At 36.7% G+C, this 22,686-nt stretch overlaps 1 protein-coding gene across 1 annotated transcript in view; it reads left to right on the top strand.

Moving 5' to 3' along the window:
- NELL2 (neural EGFL like 2) overlaps positions 1–22,686 on the top strand; it is a 380,751-nt gene that overhangs the window by 91,468 nt on the left and 266,597 nt on the right. Inside the window, exons 6-9 of the mRNA XM_029206633.1 lie at positions 1,049–1,121; positions 1,292–1,374; positions 2,605–2,733; positions 4,222–4,324. Of these exons, the coding sequence (XP_029062466.1) occupies positions 1,049–1,121; positions 1,292–1,374; positions 2,605–2,733; positions 4,222–4,324 (388 nt within the window). The remainder of the gene's footprint in view (positions 1–1,048; positions 1,122–1,291; positions 1,375–2,604; positions 2,734–4,221; positions 4,325–22,686) is intronic.

The raw sequence follows: 22,686 nt of genomic DNA, 5'->3' as shown, positions 1-22,686 counted from the left end.
CAGCAGATCCAGCAATTGCCACATAGTATACTTAAATATTTATCATTTACACTGACACTGTTTTTGTACCATGCTATTAATCAGATTAAATATGTAGAAGATACATAGTCCAGGATTTGACTGGTAAATCTTTGTAGGTACATTCAAAATTGTCTTAATAATATGTTGGTATGTCACCTCTGTCATTAAATGTTCTATTTCCATTTTTCAAAAGGGATAAAGTGAAATATTACTTAAAGAAAATATATAAAGATGTTGAAGGAAGAGAGAGGGGTGGTGAATGAAAGGGACGCTGGAGGGTGTCTGATGAGGTCCTTTGTGAGCTACCATTTGGCCATTGCTTTGAGAGCCTTGTAAGCTGGAAGCTAATTATATCTTAATGACAAAGGGTGCATGTAAATTTCACATGTAAACATGTGATGTGACCTTCTGTGTAAAATGGGTCATTTCCAGTTGGCATTTTAAAAAATTTTAGGCTAAACTTTCTGTACTCCTAAGGACTCATCACTAAGTCTTGCTGTAGCTGTTTAATAAATCTCTTGTCCTTTTTAAATTGAGAAATTCACTTTAAAATATCCAACCGAGAAACAAGAAATGCTAGAATAAGCATTGCTCTTATGACTTAGCTTTTTTCTTGTTTTCTTTTTGATGATAGCAGTTAACTTAAAACGGGTATCAGTTTCACTGTTGTTGAAACCCAAAGTGATCTTCAGGTTGATTTTTAAAGGTCATTTTCAAGCCTTTCTTCAGTGGCTAACTAAAAATAACTTCCCCAGACACAAACTGTTGCCTCTTAATTATATCTTGACATTTACTCTTAAGACTTTAAAAATATTATCAATAAGAAAGTACGTGGGTAATCATCTATTTTGCCTGCCTGATGTTTTTCTTTCCCTTTGGTTTGAAGTCAAAGCAATGTATTCAAAAAGATTTTATTCAGGGATTTTGGTGAGTCTGTCCTGTAATGTTTCCCTTCATGAACTTGACTGTTGAACATAATTTGGGTAGATGAAAGTAATATGTCTTTTTCAAAATTTTTCTCACACAGGGTATAATGCAAGACGTGCAATTACTTGTCATGCCCCAAGGATTTATTGCTCAGTGCCCAGATCTTAATCGCAGTAAGTCCATTAGTTCTTGCACCGTGTAATGAAAAGTATGCTTCTTGCTTAGTTTTGTCCAAAATGTCAGTTTGAAATTAGAGTTTTTATATATTAGTTGTCAGCATAGACTTAACCAGATTGAACTCCTTATAAATATAACTTGACCAACGTGGTGTTTGTAATTCTAGCCTGTCCAACTTGCAATGACTTTCATGGACTCGTGCAGAAAATCATGGAGCTGCAGGACATTTTAGCCAAAACATCAGCCAAGGTAAAAGCTCCTTAGAAATAGAGTCTGGGGGAGCTCAAAAATCCTTGAGGTTCCTTACAATTCCTTTTATAACCACAGTTGTTCACCTTTGAGACTTTTCTTATACCCTACTGTGTACCAGGACTGAACCGAAATCCCTGCTCAAGAAAGGGGCTTATAAATATTCAAACCCTAGCCATCTGTATAACAAATGATTCAGTAAATCAAGAATGAGGCAGATTACTACACTGCTTATTACGACAATAGGATTTATTGTTTAATTTAGTTTTTATTATTTAGTTTTTCTTTGCAAGGAAGGAGGCAAGAGGACATTGTAAAGAATATGAGCACTAGAATTATGTCAAGGAAATGGTCCCATGAAATCTTTCTACCACTATGTTACAGTTGTAGGAATATTGGCTATCTTAAGCCTGTATCAGGTTTACCTGTAGTTTCACCAGGCTGTTGTCTTGTTGCATAGCAGTTACTTATGACCTGGAAGTTGTGTTGTATATCAATGATTTGTTTCTGACCCAATATATATTCTAAAATTTATGTTTGCACTCGAGCAAACATAGTCATGAAATTAGACATTTTTAAAAATGGAAAATGCTTCTCTGCATTGTGGATGATGCTATTTTGACTTAGCTTTCTTTTCCATCATATAAGTCCTGCTTTTTTCCCCCAAAGGCAGGGGGCAAGTTTACTACGAAAAGAAGAGGGGAAAAAATCCTTTCTTTTAAATTAAAGTCTTAAGTCATTTGCAGCAACATGGGCGGACCTAGAGATTATCATACTAATTAAGTAAGTCAGAAAGAGAAAGACAGTTACCATACGATATCACTTATATGTAGAATCTAAAATATGACACAAATGAACTTACCTATGAAACAGAAAAAGACTCACACACGTAGAGAACAGACTTGTGGTTGCTAAGGGAGAGGTGGGTGAGCGAGGGATGGATTGGGAGTTTGGGATTAGCAGATGCAAACCATTATATAGAGAGTGGATAAACAATAAGGGCCTACCATATAGCACAGGGAACTATATTCAATATCCTGTAATAAATCACAATGGAAAAGAATAAAATGAAAAAAATAAAGGCTTATGTATATTTATAATAAATAGTTGATGGGCACAGCCATCATTACAGCTATTCATCTGAAAAACAGTCAGATGCCTGTTGGAGTATTTTGCCTTTCTGCATTGCTGGAATGGTGAACAATATGAACCCCTTCCTTTGTGCCACAGCTGTCTCGAGCCGAACAGCGAATGAATAGATTGGACCAGTGCTATTGTGAAAGGACTTGCACCATGAAGGGAACCACCTACCGAGAACTCGAGTCGTGGACAGACGGCTGTAAGAACTGCACATGCCTGGTATGGCTTTTGCTGGAGTTCAGACTAAGGGAACTCAGATGTCCCCACCCTTTAAAAATTTATTAAAACAATGTCATCATGAAAATTTCGAGACCCATTTCCTCAAAACACAACACTAAAGTGGCAGCAAACCTGGTCAAATCTAAAGGACTGTGTGTTGCCTTATTAAAGACACTTTCTAGCCTATAAAGATGATTACGGTTTAAGAATGCTATAAAGTTTTAAGTTTACTGGTCCACACATGAAGTTAACAATTTAAATTGGGTCAGTAGAGGGATTCCCAAAGGATTCTATCCTGTTATCCTTAACTTTTCCAGGGATTTTCCCCTCATGTTTTATTAATGCATTTTGATAAAACTAAATTAAGTGCAACAGGAAATACTGTGTCCAGATTGGGCTGTACAAACAAACAATGGAGTTTAAATAATATTTAAAAGTTTACTAATACAGCAGAATACAAATTATAGAGTATAAATAAGTTTGAGTTCTCTAATTGCTCACTAATTAAGTAGAATATTTAATGCATTATTATTTCAAACATGTAAGTTCATTTTCAAAGACAAGTTCAAAAGGAGTTTAGTTTTGAACTTTTAAATTCCATATGAATTACCTGTTAAAACTGGTTGACTGGAAAGAAGTCAGAGGTCTAAAAAATTTTTTTCCCAAGTTCATCCAGTTTATTCAAAAGTGGGAGATCATGATGTAAGAAGGTCAAAGTTAGCTGTGAAATAACTGTACATGTGTGTATGTGTGTGCCTGCTTTGTATGATTTCTATTCAGGAACATATATTCCTATTAAAGTCATAGCATTTTACAAATACAGTAAAACCTTCCCAACTTGTTAAATGGGTGCCAAAAATCAAATTGAGTAAAATACAAGATGTGGTATGTGAAGTCAATAAAACGACTAGAAAAGCAGCTAACCTACCTGGGAGCTCTGGGTGACCTTCGGGAATCAAATTCCTTGAGGTCCCCTTTGCCGTTTGGCACCTCTTGTGATGATTGTCAGCATCAATTCACGGTGGTGGCCTGTCCAAGCTTAAATATCCTTGGGAAGATTTCTGCATCCTGAGACTGGGTCTCCAGCACAGCAGCAGCTATTCCAAAAGTCTCCTCGTTTGTTGATGCTCATTTTGTGAGTCATCTGGGGAGACACGAGTGCCCCAGGCTGACCCTCAGCCTGCTGTTTCCCTGTCAGCAGGTGCCCTTCCCTCCACACCTGTCCTCATCCACTTCACGACAGGAGGTGAGAACTCTAGCTCAGTTGCTGGACAGAAGGTGAAGCCAATCACCATCTGTGTTATGACCCAATTTGTATTACTGTGGGTTTTACTGTATTATGGGTTTTGCTGTATAATAACCAAAGAGAATAGTGGTATTTATGACATTTTACATGAAGAGTTTGAAATTTAAGAAATACATTAAACAATACTTGAAAGCTACCAAGCTGCAACTTGGAAATTCTTTAAAATACTGTTTTCTTCTCAGAATGGAACCATCCAGTGTGAAACTCTGATTTGCCCAAATCCTGACTGCCCCCTCAAGTCGGCTCTTGCATACGTGGATGGCAAGTGCTGTAAGGAATGCAAACGTGAGCATAACTTTTATGATGAATACTTTTTTGGCAAAAATAAAGCTTTGTATTAATAAATATTCACCCATCATTGGTTTAATCTGGGTAAGCTAAATAGCTTTTAGAAATGATGGAAATACCTTCTCTATTTTGGTTGAGCAGTTCTTTTCCACTTAAAAGTGCTATACTTGTATTTTAGCAAGAAACTTTTTCTTGGAGGAATCTATTCTGTATAGTGACAGTAGTGGCAAAGATATGTAAGAAACTTAGTGGGAGGCACTTCTCTCATTAACACTGCTTGATACAAATACCTCTCAACTAGGTTGAGAATAGTCCACACTCAGTCAAGATAAACAAGAAAATCCAAGATACAAGTGACCTTCAACAGCAGAAGATACAAAACTCTATTAGTCCAAACCACAGAAGTGCACATTGTTATAGGATTGTCCAGTGTGGACAGGGCAGGGCCATGATCTTAATTGATAAAAGAGGCTCATGCCACTGAATGAGGAAGCCATCTGCCTTTTAGCAGCTGTTGTATGCAGTTCACTTCTGATGTCTGGAAATGCTCTTTGAATCGATAGCTATCCTCAAATGGGTTCTAAATCATTTATTTAATAACATAAATCATCGCATCTCTATTACTTACACTTTAAAAGATTGCCTTAAGTCCATGTTAAAAGTAGCATTTAAAATTTAGCTACTATTTTTTTTTTTTTACCATGCAATAGTAACATATATGAAAACTGGGTTGTTATAAAGTTTGCAGACTATATAGGGCTGTGTAAGTGCAGTATAAGCATACACACGCATGCACGCGCACGCACACAAGACAGAAAGGGGGGAGGGCAAGGGAGAGGGAAGGAGAGGAAAACAAAAGCAACAGCTGCTTTTTCTAGGGTTTATATGCTCCCTGGTCTCCGTTACCACTGCCATACCTTACTCTTGCCTACGCAGTGCGCAGGGTGCTCCTTCTGGCGAGAGTGACAAGTTATCAGAGAAAAATCAGGAAGTCACTTTGTAGTCCATTGATTTAATTCCCTCAGGAGCTCATGTATATTTAATTTTGTTAGACTTTACCTTGAAGCCAATCCATTTCATGAGAGTGTATTAACCTTGAAGCCAATCCATTTCATGAGAGTGTATTAGCCTAGTCAAGTAGATTTGGCTGAACCAGGAAAGGTTGAACGCAGTCGTTCTCACACATGTCACCAGCTAATTTCCTTGGTGAGGGGTAATCTGAGTTCTTCCTTGAACTTGTATTAATAATGACAAGCTTGTGACGATATTCTGTAGTTTTCTTTGTAGATGCTTGGAGGTAGGAGGAAGAAGGGCCCTCTATAGGACTTTATATTCATTACACGACAGTAGCAGGAATCCTACTTTTGGCTTTTATTTCTTTCATCCTTTCCACTGATACTTCTACATTGTTACCTGTGAATATTTACATTCACATTTACATTAAGTGATGTTGATTTTATTAGAGACAGGCTGATTGGAATAATGGACCATCATGATAGATGGATTAGTCAGAAGTTGTGAATTTCAGTTCTGCTTTTACCATTTGTCTCTGTTACTAGCAGTAAGCTGCCTATTCAATCAGACTGTGCTTGAAATCTTCCCAGAAAGCATGTAGTTAGACTTAATAAAATGGTAAAATATTTTGAAGTTCATTAATACAAAGTGCTTCTGGCAGACTTTGGTGTTAATGATTGGAAAGCAACTGTATCTCATACATAAAATAGTGAAAGCTGCAAATAAGTGATCAGTGAGGGGACCATAGCGTCACTGGAGAAGTGTCAAAATAATTCATTCGAGTCTTCCATTTCATACAGTTAAAAAATAATAAGGAATTAAATGACTTTGTCTTTCTGGTCATATTCAGTGATATGAGTGCCGTGGAATAAAAGGATTTGTGTCCTATGGTTGGTTGTATTTCAAGTATTTGAACCTCTGGTTCTGATGAATTCAACATTTTACGAGGGCTAGCATGATATTTTCAGTAAACACCCATAGATTTTTTTTTCTACGAGAAATAAGTATTTAGTTCATACGGTAAACATTATTAGAGATTATTTGGGAATGTGTCTCATGCACAGATTTTTTTATGCGGAAAAGAAATGACATAACTGTTTATTGAGTATAATTTATATACTATATATATGTATATAGTATATACATATATATACTATGTAATTTGCCCATTAAAAAAGTATACAATTCAGTATATTTTAGTATATTTGTAAGGTTGTTCAACCATCATCACTACCTAATTCCAGGACATTTTCATTATGCCACAAAGATACCCCATAACCGTTAAGAATCATTCTGCCCCCCCCCCCCGCTCTCCTGCCAACCCCTGGCAACTGCTAATCTACCTTCTGTTCCTATGTATTTGCTTATTCTGGGCATTTCATATAAATGCAATATACAATATCCACATGCATAAATTTAAAAACGGTCACGAGAAATATTTCAGGAAATGTGCTTCTGAAAAGTTTTGCAAAAAATATTTTATAAAGGATAAATAATATTTACAATAAATTTAATAATCATTAGCTGACTTGTTTAGATAGTTCAGATTTTCATATGTGCTGAAAGTGGGAGAAGCTAATAGTTATACAGATCCATGATGTTCTGTGTGTGTGTGTGTGTTTCACTGTTACATATGAGGGGAAGGAAACAGTATCATTTTCCTATGTAAATTTCCCCAGTAGCATCAGTGTTATAATTTACAAGAACTTAATTTCAGTGGAATGTAATTTCTATGTGTTTTACTTTTTAAAACACAAACATAAGCCTTCCTCATTACTATTATTATTTTTATTGGAGTAAAATTGATTTACAACGTTGTGTTAGTTTCTGCTATACAATGAAGTGAATCAGCTATATGTATACCTATATCCCCTCTCTTGGACCTCCCTCCCACCCCCCATCCCACCCATCTAGGTCCTCACAGAGCACCGAACTGAGCTCCCTGTGCTATACAGCAAGTTCCCACTAGCTATCTGTTTTACACACGGTAGTGTATTTATGTCAAACCTAATCTCCCAATTCATCCCACCCTCCCCTTCCCCTTCTGTGTCCACATGTCTGTTCTCTACATCTGCGTCTCTATTCCTGCCCTATAAGTAGGTTCATCTGTACCATTTTTCTAGATTCCACATATATACGTTAATATACGATATTTGTTTTTCTCTTTCTGGCTTGCTTCACTCTGTATGACGTACTCTAGGTCCATCCACATCTCTACAAATGACCCAGTTTTGTTCCTTTTTATGGCTGAGTAATATTCCATTGTAACATTCCATCTTCTTTATCCATTCATCTATCGTTGGACATTTAGATTGCTTCCATGTCCTGGCTATATAGTGTTGCAATGAACACTGTGGTACATGACTCTTTGAATTATGGTTTTCTCAGGGTATATGCCCAGTAGTGGGGTTGCTGGGTCATATGGTAGTTCTATTTTTAGTTTTTTTAAGGACCCTTCATACTGTTCTCCATAGTGGCTGTATCAATTTACATTCCCACCAACAGTGCAGGAGGGTTCCCTTTTCTCCACACCCTCTCTCCAGCATAAAAAATGGGCAGAAGACCTAAATAGACATTTCACCACAACCTTCCTCTTACACACTGCACTCATTTGATCTTTGAAACTCTTTGGCCTGATAGCCTTTTTTAATGGCATAAAATTAACAAAGTATATTCTTTAGTGAGAACTATTTAAAGAGATTAATCATTTATTGTTTCTAAAGCCCTCGGAAGGGAAAACATGTAACCTAACTGCTGAACTGTTACTCTGCCAAGGCTGAAAGGAACGAAGTACTTGCACGCGGCCAGTCCTTTCTGGTGTTCTTTATTTACTGCTTTCAGCCTTGCTGCGTCAGAGCTGTTTGTGCAACTCTGAGCAGCCCTATTTTGCAGCCTGCTTTATATTTTCCCTCTGTAACTTCAGCTCTAGCCCTTTATCCAAACATAAATACTGTTGAATAGTAAGAAGGTTGTTGTTCTGGGAAAGAAGTCAGAGAGAACCAAGCCTGTCACTTTTCTTTATTTGACTGGACATAGCAGAGTGTTGGGAGGAGGGGCTAAACCTTTTATGCTTCTATCATTGAGCCACTGTGGTGGAGTTAAACAGAGGGTGAAATCCAAAGGCAGGAATGCACCAGTGCCAAATCATTAAGGTAATAACAGTCCCAACTATAGTGAAGTCATATCACTTCCTCAGATTAGAAGGCACGTACTTGGCTCCTCAGGTGAACCTCACAGTAACTGTATAAGGTAGGCATTGTCTCCATCTTCCTCATTAGAGGGATTATGTGACTTGCCCAAGAACACACATTTAGTTAGATGTGCCAGAGAAATTCTCTCTGAAAGTGCTGTGCTTTGCCAGCCTACTTCCCTCTTCAAAACCACCTGCTATAATTAATCTCAGTGATCTCCTTTCATCGATTTGTAACTAAGCTTACCATACAAAGCCATTTGGGGTTCTGGCTCAGTCTAGGTGAAATTACAAAGTAAGCAGAGTACCACTCTGTTTACTTTTCAGCCACCTCTGCCATACCCTTTATTCCAGTCACAGGCTCTCAACTAGCCAACAGCAAGATGGACTGACTCAAATTCAAGGCAGCTCTAGAAAATGTAAAGTATAAATATTTTGGGTGACATTAAATCTGAAATAGGATGAAGTCAAACTAATTAAAGTACATAAAATCTCAACCCAGTTTAAAAAATTGTCAGAAAATAATCAACTAAAGTTCTAGGAAATAGAAAGTTACTAAAATCACTGAACTTAGAAAACATTTTTAAAGTATTCAGTGAATTCATTTATTTTCTTTCAGTGGACTGTAGATTCAAGTTTGAACACAGACCTCTGCTTCACAGAAAAAGTGATTCATGAAAATAGGGAATCTGAAGCAAATCTGAACTAATGCTGTAATGACTTTTGCAGAAAAGGCTATGTTTTAATAAACAACAACAAGGAAGGCAGATTTCCCTTCCATTTCTAGAAAGGCATCAAATACAGGAAATGTGAATGTGACCGTCATAATTGGTTGGTGCTTGCCTAGTAGCCATAGTTACTTTAATTGGTGTTTTCTCAAAGAGGCCAGATTTATATGAATAAATTAAAATTATTATTTTGGCTGAACAAAATCAGGGTTTTAATATGTAATATAGATTACATTTTAATATGTTTTGTGCTGATTAGACATCATATTGTTTTAAACTTAATTTAAAAACCCTCGTAGCTTAGATAAAATGGACTTTTGATATCTTTGCATACTGAGTGGTTAAGCATGTGGGTTATAGAGTTAGATTTTCTGGGTTTGAATTCTGGTGCTACTGCTTATTAGCTGTGCAACTTCGGTCAAGTTACTTAACCTCTCAGAGTCTCAGTTTCCTCATCCGTGATATTATATGTAAGGGTTGGTGTGAGGACTGAATGAGTAATATATGTAAAGTGCTTAGAACAAAGTTACCTATTATTACTGTTTTTATTAAAAGATTCATGTATGTTTTTATTGATGAAAATACAAACTAGTGAAACTCATTTGGTCATAGATCTTAAAGCTACACAGGACCTAGAGATCTTCAGAATAGCAATTTGCTTTCTAGGAGGTAAAGCTTCAGTATCCCTATTTTACATAGGAATAATGAAGCCAGGGAGGTTAAATTGCTTTTCTAAGATCAAACAGTTAGTTTGTAATGCAAGGTAATTTTTTTTCAAATTCTGTTCTGATATACAGTACTACTCTTTTTAAAGGCCATTCCGCCCTCAATATTTTGGATAGGTCTTGACCAAGGTTTACACGTGGAACCAATTTATCATGCTTTATATATTCTTTTCAGTCTGGCTTCTTTCATTCAAAATCATGTTTGTGAGATTCATCCATATTTTTGCATGTAGATGTCGTTTATTCATACTTATTGCTGTATATGTTCCATTTGTGTTAATGTATCACAATCCAATCTATTATTGAAGAGTGAGTTAGGTGGTTTCCAGTTTTTGACTCTATAAATAGTCCTTCTATAAATGTTCTTTACATCTTTTTTGGTGTTATGCATGCCTGATGGGTATATACCTTAGAATTGTTTGGCCACAGGGTAAAAACTGTTTTATTCTATAGCAAAGCAGTTTTCCAAAGTGCTTATTCCAGTTTGGCCTCCCACCAATGGTGTATGAACATTCCAGTTGCTCCACAATCTCACCCACACTTGGCATTTTTAGTCTTTTTAATTTTAGGCATTATGATAAATTATACTGGTACATCATATTGTACTGTAGTTCAAATTTGCATTCCCCTGAAGACTAATGAAGATGAGCACTTTTTCATACATTTATGGACCAATTTCCCTGATTTTAAATAATACAAAATAAGAGTAGATTTTTAAATACAAACATTTCCCCAAAGAGCATTTTTCTTTTTTTGGGGGGGTAGAAGATGGTAGTTTTGGAGGTTTGATTCTTTTATTTTCATGTTATCATGCAAATATGGATGATCTAGCCCTGTCACTTAAAATGCATAGCAAAGTAGGGACAGAGATTAAATGACAGTCACTCAAGTAATTTGGGGATTTTTTAAAGAAAGGAATGGCAGTAATGAAACTGACTCACAGACTTTTAAACATGTGAATATAGGGAGGAGGAAGAAAAAGCAATGGGATATAGTTCACCAAGAATCTTTGTTCTTAAAAAAAAGAAACACATAATTTATATAGGCTACGTTAAAAAAGAAAATAATTTTGGAGCAACATAACCAATAAACTTAGCTGTCTCTGCAGTAATGCTGGAAGCATGGGAAATATGCAGTATGCATTGGAGGTTCTCATGAATGAACACGATTATAAATTATTGGGCTTTATAGAGACACGAGGGGCTACGTGACTAGAATGCTAATGCTGACTCGGGGGGATCTACGCAATAATGAAAAAGGTAGAAATAGCAATCAGAAGGAACATGCGTTGTGTTACATATCAAACACAATATTTTTGAGAAGTTTCCTGAATGTCTGTGGTTATTAAGGAATATTATGTCAGCAAACAATTGAATGAGCTGAGCGCTCATGGTGTTGGTGTAAATCAAGTGCATGGCTCTGGTTTGGATTGTCTTTTCTCACCAAAATTACCTTAATTTAGTATTTAAACTAATCCTGGATAAAATCATAGAATTATGACACTTTTCTAATTCTGTAGGTAAGTATGAAGAAATGGGCAAGAAAATAGTTCACATGTGTATTAGTTAAGGTCATTGAACTTATGATAGGGAGTATTTTCACTAAAGACAAATAGCTAAGTTTTATTAAAGAGAGGTTTCATCAAGATAATCCTGTAGGCTTCCTGAACACTGTCATTAATTTTGTGCTGATTTTTTTCATAAACTCTTCAAACAGGCATTTGGCATACTGCTATCTTTTGAGCATTATAAAAACTGATAAATATCAAATCAGAGGAAAAAACACGAACTGGCAATGTATTAATAAGCAAGAATAATTAACAATATAGCCTTCAGATTAATGACTGTATGAGACATTGCATGATACATTTTAATGATCTTTTAGCAAAATAAAAAAAATCTATTGTTAATTTGTCAGCTTGTAGCAGAGCTGAGGTACCAGGAAAAGGCAGGGCAGAATTACAGGATGATGGCAGTGTCACAATGATTTGCTGCTGTGTCCTGTACTCCACAGTTCTGAGATGTTTGACTCTATCATTCTTTCTTCCTAATCCTACTACAGCATTTTAAAAAATTTATTTTACTCAAGTATAGTTGATTTACAATGTTGTGTTAATTCCTACTGTACAGCAAAGTGATTCAGTTGTGTATATATATATATATATATATATATATATATATATATATATATAGCATTCTTTTTCATATTCTTTTCCATTATGGTTTATCACAGGATATTGAATATAGTTCCCTGTGCTATACAGTAGGACCTTGTTGTTTACCCATCTTATATATAATCGTTTGCATCTGCTAATCCCAAACTCCCAATCCACCCCTACCACCCCCCGCTTGGCAACCAGCATTTTTAATGTTTTAACTAAAAATAATGCCTGCATACATTAAACCTTCATCCATCTAAAAAGATATAAAATAAAAAGTAAAAAATCTCCCTTCTCCTCCGTCCCCTGAACTTTTTTTTTTTTTTTCCACCATGAAATCCCCTGAACTTCTAGTTCTTGTGTATCCTTCCGGGTGATTTTCAGTGTGTCCACTCACATATGCGTGTGTAGGCTCTTCATGTACAGTAAACGATGTCATACATCTTCCTGTACTTTTATCTTGGAGATGTTTCCATATCAACAAACTTTTAAAAACGGCTGCATAGTACTCCACTGTATAATTTATCATAATGTTATTTCTTCCCCCTCAAAGGATATTTTTGTTGTTTCTGATTTGTTGTTGTGGTTTTTCTTACGAAAATCAATATTGTGGGATGTCATTCCTGCATAATCTTGGTGCACTTTTATATGGTTTTATACAGTAAATGGCTGAGGGTGGAATTGCTGGGTCAGAGACTGTGGCACTTTTAAATATTGTCAGCTTTTGCTCTACAATTATTTTCTTGCTCTAAATTACAAAAAGCTGGGTGTTTTTCCCTTCTAGTGAGGAACATTTGGTGGCAGCACTGAGGGAAAACTGAAAACACCACTTTTCTCTCAGTTTCACGAGGTCTTTAAAAAGAGCACCAGGGGCATTTTTCTTTTTCCCAAGCAACTTTGACAAGGTAATATCAATTCATGGGAGATCCCTCCATGAAAGATAAGTCTATGGAAGCCTGAACCTTCTTGTTTTACCTCAAACAGTATTGTCTGGTGAGCTCATAGGAAATTATTATTAAAATTAATTGCTGTTCTGCATCTTTGGTAAATTCCATAGATGGCATGAGAATATATTGAATTTATTTTTTTCTGAAATGAAAGTGGTTTTCCAGAAGACATAACACGGGTACTGCCCTCTGATTTTGATGCATTCTGCCGTGCCTATTTAATCATGTTTTATTTTAAAATAATAAAGAGTCCTCAGCCTCTAGTTCTTTACCCTGAATTGTAATTTGTCTTCATTATTAAGATCCTTGAATAAATGTATTTTGTGGATTTTATTATTTTTCATGCCCCATTACATTTTCTCAAAAGACTGTCTCTGCCCATCTAATGACATTGCTTAAATGGCCTCACACTCTTCAGAAGAAAGCTTTATGCAAATTTGTCTTTAATAATAATTAAGTCAAACCGTCTAGTACAGTTCTAGGAGACTAAAAATGGGACTTTTTAGGTGATCAGAAAGCTAGTCCTTCTTAGTAATGTAAGGCTTTGAAACGAGTGAGAGGATTTGAGATGTATACCAAAGCAAAAGAGCGATAATTCATGGTAGACACAATTTGAGAGAAGAAGAAACACTTATCTTGGAAAATGCAGCTTCTTATTTGCCATGTTGTTAGGTAATTGTTTTAAAAATGAGCTTATTTTCTTCTCAATAGAGATCAGACAAAATGGCATTTTGAAATTGGGAATAGGAGAAAATAGACATATGCAATTTAAAGCATCTTACAAGTTGATTTTGGCAATTTTGTGGAAAGTAGTAAGTCAGGAAGACCAACTGCATAGTAAAGGTAAATGGACGTCATAGTGCCCATTGGAGAATAAAGCCATGGCTCCCACCGTCCCCAACAGGAAGGATGAAATAGCAACTCAGCATCACCAGCCTCCACTCTGGATGCCTGTGTGTGGCCTGTGCTCTCTGGTACATATTTGCAGACGGTGTAAAATTAGTATAGATTAAAAATTAGATGAAGAAAACATAATGATATAGGAGTTCAGTGTGACGAAGGGTCAGAAAAGAATTCTCTTTTTCAGTTTAGAGATGCTTGTGATAGAGTACAATTCAGGCACATTTCTTTTTATACAAAAGCTGGCCTCCAATTCAGAACTATTTAACTATAAAAATTACATATGAAATCACATGAAATTGCTTTAAAAGTCATTACTGGAGTTGGTGGTGGTAAGAATGGAGCCGCATCCAACTCAGGAATGTTAAACTTGTAAAATATCTCTTCTTTGGAATGACTGCTATAATCCCATGTCCTACTACTAGAATATTCTATCCACATTACATACTAGAACCTTTGCCTAGATTTTGCTTCTAAATCACAACAGCTGCTATTTACACACTCTTCACCGCAGTTGCTGGAACGTTGCCTCTATTGGGGAACTGGCTATATGATCTCTGGACCTTGGGCCACACCGGGTTTTTAGGATTTGATGTTCAGATCTTGGTCTTATTGTTTGTTTTACACTTTAATTACATTGTTGGTATAAAATCATTTCTGAGCTGGCTGACTTCAGAGTGGCCCTCACTTATAAATATTAATTCAGATTGTAAAGGCAAGTCTCACAAACACTTGTGCAACAAACTCAGAAACTTAGGAGAGAATTTTAAGTCTCCAGAGCATAATAGATCATATACAGATATAATGTTTATGATTTTAACCATTGGCAAGTGACCCCAATGATCCGTGATACATATATTCGTAAGTTTCCTGAGACCTGACTTTTCATTCAACAAGCTGTGAGGCCTGTAGGCAGGAGCACAGCACTTGGCTCAATGCTTCTCAAATCTTAATGGGAATATGAATCACCTGGGGATCTTGTTAAAATGAAAATTATGATTCCGTGGTTCTGGGGTGGGGCCTGAGAGTTTGCATTTCTAACCAGCTCCTGGGTGGTGCTGTTTTGTGGAACACACTGAACACACTTTGATTAGCAAAGAGTTAGCTATTCAACCTGTTGAAGTTTTTATTGAACCTTTTCCTCATAGTTTATTGTGGCATCACTTATAAGAAGACATGAAAGAGGAACTTTTCTTTTTCCTGAGTTGTTATTGTTAGATTTGGGAAGCTAATTCTTTATTATGTTTGGAGGAAGAGAATAAAAGGGCAGTGGGTAACACATTCTTCTCACACTATTTTGTGGGTATCATGTCCTTAAACCAATAAAAATTTGCACTTTTCTGAGCACAAATGAGTTTATCTCACAGCAAGCAGTGTTAAGAATTTCTCATTTGTGTTTATGCCTATGGTTTACCCCCAGCATTTCTCAGGCCCTGAATCTCAGAAAGGTCACTTTTGTTAGTCGGGAAGGAGGGAGGGGGTGGGCTTGTATAGAACAAGATGAACATTGTACTTGTTCACTGGTTTATTTCATCTATTAATGTCCCTTCAGCCCAGGATTTCTAAATGCTGTAGGACTTGGAGCTGGGGGAGACAATCAGCTGAATGTGAAATGGAATTGGATGAACTCTCCTGGCTGAGTTTGCCATAGGCCTAGGAGTGAGCTTAGGAGCTGGAGAGCTTGGAATAATACTGGAAATAGTAGGGGGATGATTGTCCTATGCATATGGAAATTGAGGGAAATAAAGGTGAAATCATGTATCTTGCCACTGTGTCTCTTTCCTATAATTTTCATTAATTTGAAAAATAGTTGTTAAGCACCTCCTGTGAATTATTCTCTGCTACACACTGGGGATACAGTGGTGAACAAAATAAGATTTTTCTCTGCCCTCATAAACCTGATAATCAAGTCAGGGAGACAGACATTGATCATATTATAATCAAGTATGCAGTGGAATGTTGCAGCAGTAAGATGTTGATAAAGCACCTGTAGTAAGTGAAATTCATCTAGCGTGGAGATCAGAGAAGGCATCCTTTAGAAAATGATGTTGAGTTGAGATCTGATAAATAAATAGTATTACACTAGTAAAAAGAAGAAGGAAGAAATGTTCAGGCTGAGAGAATTTAATATACAAAGGTTTTGAGTAGGGAGGTAGGATGTTGTGAAAGGAAGCTGACGTGGTTGATGTGCAGAGAGTCAAGGGCACAGTGTAAGATGCAGCTGGAGAGATAAGAAGGGGTCAGATTAAGGAGTTTTATTTTCATCCTAAGGGCAATGGGATGCAAGTTGCACATTTTAAGCAAGGCAGGTCTTTTTTTTGCAGTTATCCAGAGAAAAGATGATGGTAGCTTCATTAAGTAGGAGCAATATATATTTAAGGTAGAGCCAACAGGATTTTCTGATGGCTTGATATGGGTATGAGTTAAAAGAGAAGAGTCAGGATGACTCCAAAGTTTTTGGATTGAAGAAGTAGAAGGATGGAGTTACTACTAAGATGAGAAAACAGATAATTGAGCCGGATTTGGGAGGGTGGCTAAGATCAAGAGTTCAGTTTAGATATGTTCTGTTTGACAGGTGTATTAGCCACTTAAATGGAAATGTAGACAAGTAGTGATATATTTGAGTCTGGAGTCTGGGACAGAGGTCAAAAGTAGAGCTAAGGATCTGAATTGTGGAATTTTTTCCTGCGTTTCTTGGAAATTTGTATTTATTTTTTGATTTAAGTTTTCATCTACATTGTCCACTTTAAAATTTAATTCTTTGTATTTTTGCTTTTTGATTCGTAAGAGCTCTTTTTATACTAAAACTCATCTGTTATGTATGTTGCAGATATATTTTCATAATGTTACTCCTTCTATTTAGTATTTCCAACATAAAGAAGATTCAAAATTTTATGCAATGGAGTCTTTGAGTCATGCTAAAAAAGGCCTTTTGCTCTTATTATTCATAAAAATATTACCTTCTAATTTCTGAATGGCTCCTCCCTTTTCATTTTAAGTTTAAACCATCTGGGATTTATTTTGCATACCTGAGGTAATAATTCGAGCTAACTTTTTTTTTTTGCCAAACAAGTTACCAATAATCCCAGTATCATTTGTTGACTAACTCTTTTGTTCACTGATTAACATGCCACTTTATCTTATATTAAATATTTACATATTTACATGTATTTAGGTTTGTTTCTAGGATTTCTCTTCTTTTTTCTTTTTTTAAAATATTTTACTGTAATATTTTTATTTTATTCTATTTGCTCAGTCTGTAAGATAGTGTTTAGGAAACACAGTTCAACCACAAGACTTCTTTTTTAAATATTTTTTTTTGGCTGCTTTGGTCTTAGGTGGGGCACGTGTTATCTTCATTGCGATGTATGGGCTCTTCGTTGTGGCGCATAGACTTCTCTCTAGTTGTGGCGTGTGGGTTTTCTCTCTCTAGTTGTGGCACACGGGCTCCAGAGTGCGTGGGCTCTAGTTTGTGGCACGTGGGCTCTCTAGTAGAGGCGCATAGGCTCAGAAGTTGCGGTGTGTGGGTTTAGTTGCCCCGGCATGTGAGATCTTAGTTCCCTGATAAGGGATTGAGCCCGTGTCCCCTGCATTGGAAGGTGAATTCTTTACCACTGCACCACCAGGAAGTCCCAGATTTCTCTTATTTTCTATTAATCTATTTGTCTCTTACGGTACTGATTCTACAATATTTGAATTATTTTAGCTTTTTAGTATGAGTTATTATCTGGAAAAACCATCATTTTTCTTTCTAAAAACTTCCTTGGGTTATTTTCTCTCGTTTATGCTTCTAGATGACTTTTACATATCATGAGAATTATCTGTTCCTAAACGGTTTTCAAAGCTCAGTCATATGTGTGTCTGATTCAGGTACCTTTTTTTGTGATAATTCTTTGATGGATAACACAGAAAATGTTTTTGTGGTTGTTTTTGTTTGTTATTTTGTATATATTACTGAAAGCAGTTTCATGGTTTAAGATTTGCAGTATTTCAGGGTGGAGTAATTCTGGTTGTTGACAAGTTCAAGGGTATGGCTATGGAAATAGGATGCTTAAGTGGTGAAGGAATGAAATTCGCTGTATACCAGGAGGCAAGGAAACTTAGATTCTAGGTGTTGAACAAAATTTCCAAAGACCTTTCGAAGTTTCCCAAGACAAAGTGGAAAGGAAGATTGCTTTTTAGGTTCCAGTGACTCGGTCATAGATAGATGATATTAATAAGGAGAGGTAGTAGTGGGGAAGGGGTGGAAATCAAAGGAGGATGGATTCTTCCATAAGGATGAAAGAGTGGTGTTTTGGAAGTGACACTTCCCTCCTATCGCAGACATAAATGTGGTATGGGAAAATGAAAAATCTAAACGGCATGGTTTCAGAGAAAGAAACATTATCCTCACTGAAAATCTAAGTTTCAATCAAAGGAGGGAAGTGAAGGGAGCATTCTGTAAGGTGTTAGATTGTGGAGGATATATATGGACAATGGCTCTGATGGAGAGTTGGAAGCCTTGTGGATCAGTTGGCTTTTGCTTTGTAGCAAAACATCCCAAAACTCAGTAGCCTAAAACAGTAGCTTGGCAGGTTGGAAATTTGGATTGAGCACCTGGGAATTTTTTTTTCAGTCTTGATTTGGTTGGTCTAGTCTTGGCAGGACTTGTGCATGCATCTGTAGTTAGCTGGTGGGTTAACTCGGTTGTTTTAGGACAGCCTCACGTTTTGTGGCTGGGATAATGGGAGTCTCTTTCCATGTCTTCTTTCAAACTAGGAGGTTAGTCCAGGCTTGTTTATCTGACAACTACAGATTTCTAAGAAAGTCCAAGGTTACAAAGTTTCTTGAGACCTAGGCTGGGAACTCAGTCAAACATTGTTACTTCCACCATGTTCTTTTGGCCAAGTCAAGTCACAAGGCCAGTGCGATTGTGGAGGACCTGTAAAGTCACTTTGAAGGGGGCATAGAAACAGGGAGTAGAAAGCGGTAGCCATTTCCACAATCTTCAGTACCTTGGGAGGATGATTCGGGGGGAAGGAAATCCAGAGAGATATGAGGATGAAAGCAGGAGAGATGTATCTGGTTGTTGCTTTCAGACTGTGGAGTTGTGGTCAAGAATGACGGGATATGAAGTATGGTGGGCCTCACTGACCTCAAAAATTCGATTCTTACCCTGGGGCTAACTTTCAGCACTGGTGCAGCCTGAATTCTCAGTGGTAACAGGAACTTGGTGAATCTAGTTGTCAACCACCATGGCTGAGGCCATTCCTGATTGAAGTAACAGATGGTACGTTAGAGGCATGAAGTTTTACTTTTTGGGTAGTGATTCAGATAGAAGAGAAGAGAAATGTAGTTTGGTGCTTTTAAAGTATACTGTCCCAGAAAGGCGAGGATCAGAAGTAGGTAACTCCCAGGAGTTCAGTTTCAAGGTAGAAATAACAGTGGGTGAGGCAAATAAGGAGTGAGGCTTCTGAAGAAATTCTAACGCAGGTTTATATAGAATGAGTTGTTATTCTGTTTCACACAAGGCAGGGTTTATTTGTCATTTATCTCTGTATCTCCATCACTTGACACAGTATCTAATGCACAGTACATGCTCAATAAATGTTTTTGCATCATTTACTGAATAAGGTATTCCATATTTTGGCCCCTTCTCTGAGAATTTTTTATTGTACTCTAGCTCTTCTATACATGTTAACAGTAGGTTTAGATTATTATATTTGTGCATCTTCTGCAAAAAGAATAATTGATTGTACTTTTCTTCACTGGGTCAAGTTTATTCTTTCTATATTTTGAAGTGGGGCTTCAATAAAGCAGAGTAACCAGGGGTTATGTGTGGCAGCAATTCACAAAGCTAATAGCATTTAGAAAAACATTCATCCTGAAAAGAATAGAAGGATGGGACTTGCCTGGCGGTCCAGCTGTTAAGACTCCACACTCCCAATGCGGGAGGTCCGGGTTCAATCCCTGGTCAAGGAACTAGATCCCACGTGCCACAAATAAGAGCCCGCGTGCCGCAATGAAGATCCCGTGTGCCTCAACTAAGATCCCATGTGCTGCAACTAAGACCTGGTGCAGCCAAATAAATAAATATTAAAAGAAAAGAATAGAAGGAATTGTCTTTTCTAAATTCTTCACTTCGTCATGAATATTGCAGACTTTCACTCAGGGCAAGTTAAAACCATTTCCTGATTTTGAATGCTTTGAGGATAAGAAAAAATTCCCCAATAATTCAGTGACCACAGATAACATATCAGAAAACTAAAAACATGTATCTGGGATAGTCTCTTTAGATTATGCTAAAAACAGTGATAAGTTTGCATATATGCAGTATTAATGTTGGGTCAACATATCTCCTGTATCAAAAGAGACCTTTCCCATACATAAAAGAAAATACGTTACGTTATACCAGATAAACAAAGCTTGATGTTCATTTTGTTTCCAGGTTTCACTATTGTAAAAATATTGCCATAATTATTATATCAGGTTGAATCTAAAAGAACAGGAATTTATAGGTCAAACATTGTACAAAATTTGTAGAATTTTGACACAGGTTGTTGAACTCAAAGGTTTTATTAATTTACACTTCGGTAATATATGACTGCCTGTTTCTCTATGCCACTCCAGCACAAGATATTGTCATCATTATATTAGAAAGAAAATATTTTCTAATTTGATGTATAGTATATGGTATTTCGTCCAGTGTGACTCAAGTATAGTGAATGGTGTGACAGTGTAAGTTGAGTATTTTGCGATGAAGGTGGAGAAAGATGCAATGACAGATGATACAGGGTCTTTCAGGTGATATGAAAGATCTTGATATTTATTTAGTCTTCTAAAAAAATCTACTTTAGGTACAATTTACATGCAATGAAATGTACACATTTTAAGTATAAATTGTAATGAATTTTGACAAATGTATACATCCATTTAAATCTGCTACCATCCATATATGATTCATTTCATCTAAGTCATCAAATTTGTAGACACAGAATTATTCATTCTAGTCCTTTGAAAGATCTTGATATTTAACTCTAAAGCACTAGGAAGCATTTGAAGGGTTTAAAATAGTAAAGTGTGATAAAGTGTTACATTTTAGATAGATTACCCTGCAGCAGTATGAAAACTGGATTTAGAGGAGCAGGAGGGGATGTGGGGACATTAGGAAACATAAACACTAGTCCAACTGAGAGAGGTTGCAGCCTAGGGTAGGATAATGTCTGTGGAATTGGAAAGAAGTGAATGGATTTGAATATGTAGGAAGTAGATAGATTGTTTACACTGATTGGATTTCAGAGAATGAAGGAGAGAGATGTATTACAAATAAATTTTATATTTCAGATTGATGCGAGTAGGTGTATGATAATGCTGCTTACTGAAGTAGAGAGCACTGGGGTAGAAGCAGGTTTGGGGAGATTATGGGTTTAGTTTGATCATATTGAGTTTGAGATGCCCATGGATATTTAAGAGAAAATATTAAAGTTTGATGTATAAATTTTTAACTTAGAAGAGAAGTCTGAACAGGAGACACAAATATGGAAGTCATCTGTACATAGATGATAATTGAAGCCATGGGAATGGTTAGAGTTACTTAGGAAGAGCAAATGAGGACAGGGACCAATCCTTCAGGTATTCTAACATTTAAAATTTATAAGAGGTGGATGAGCCTGTAAAATAGTCTGAGAAATTGTTGCCAGAGATTTACATGGAAGATCAGAAGCACTTTTGTACCAGGGAAGCTAAGGGAAGAATGTTTTTGGAAGGAGAGAGTGGTATACAACAACAGAATCTGCTGAGAGGACAGGAACAATGATAAACATTTTTTCATCAGATTCAAAATCTGGAGGTGACTGACATTGTGAGAACACTTTGGTGGACCAGAAAGGAAGCCAGATTACAGTGGGCTATGGGGAATGGATAGGAGGAAAAGTGGTGATGCTTCTTGTAACAATAAATTTGTGTGTGGTTGGGAAGAGATATGGAGAATTTACTGGGAGCACATGGTAGGGTCCAGGGATTTTTTTTTAGATGGCAGGGAATAGGAACAGATAATATTTTAAATATTGGTGGCGTGAGAGAAAGAGAGAGAGAAGGATTGAAAATAGAAGGGAGGAATTAATTGATGGTATAAACTGAGCAGAAAGGATAGGGTTCAGAGCATAATTAGAGGGTTTTGCCTTTGTTGGTGGAGAGATACTCAGTATGTAGAGCAAGAAGGAAAGGAGAGTGGGTGGATACAGATACAGCTAAATGTATTGATTGGTGGAAAGGAAGTTGAAGGACTGGCATCTGACAGCTTTTATTTTCTCTGTGAAGTGAGACCCAAGGTGAATTATTGGGGAGAAGAAGCAGAGTCACAGGTTGAGTAGAGATGGGTTGAAAGATATTTGGCTAAGAAATGTTAAAGTTGCTAACTAGAGGCTGCTATTCCTCCATCAGTTTATAAGATCTCCCCTTAACTGTTTGACAACCCAGACATGAGGAAAGTAGATTGATTATCCATGGTTGGGATTTTGCTTTCTGGACAAAAATGCCATAAAGAAGGTTATGATGTTGGCCAAAAATGGATCAGAACTAGAGACTCACAAGATTTAAGATAGAAAAGAAGGTAAGGACAGTTGAGGGCTAGTCAATAGGGAGAAAGTGGGTTCATATTGAACAGGAAGAACTCATACAGTTGAAGAGTAAATGCAGTGAGAGCAGTTGAGGAAGCAA

Source organism: Monodon monoceros, unplaced genomic scaffold (assembly GCF_005190385.1).
Source record: "Monodon monoceros isolate NGI ecotype Baffin Bay Population unplaced genomic scaffold, NGI_Narwhal_1 Super_Scaffold_6, whole genome shotgun sequence".
In the NCBI taxonomy this organism is placed as follows: domain Eukaryota; kingdom Metazoa; phylum Chordata; class Mammalia; order Artiodactyla; family Monodontidae; genus Monodon; species Monodon monoceros.
The sequence above is the reverse complement of the archived record's forward strand: the minus strand, read 5'-3'. Positions and strand labels throughout refer to the sequence as shown.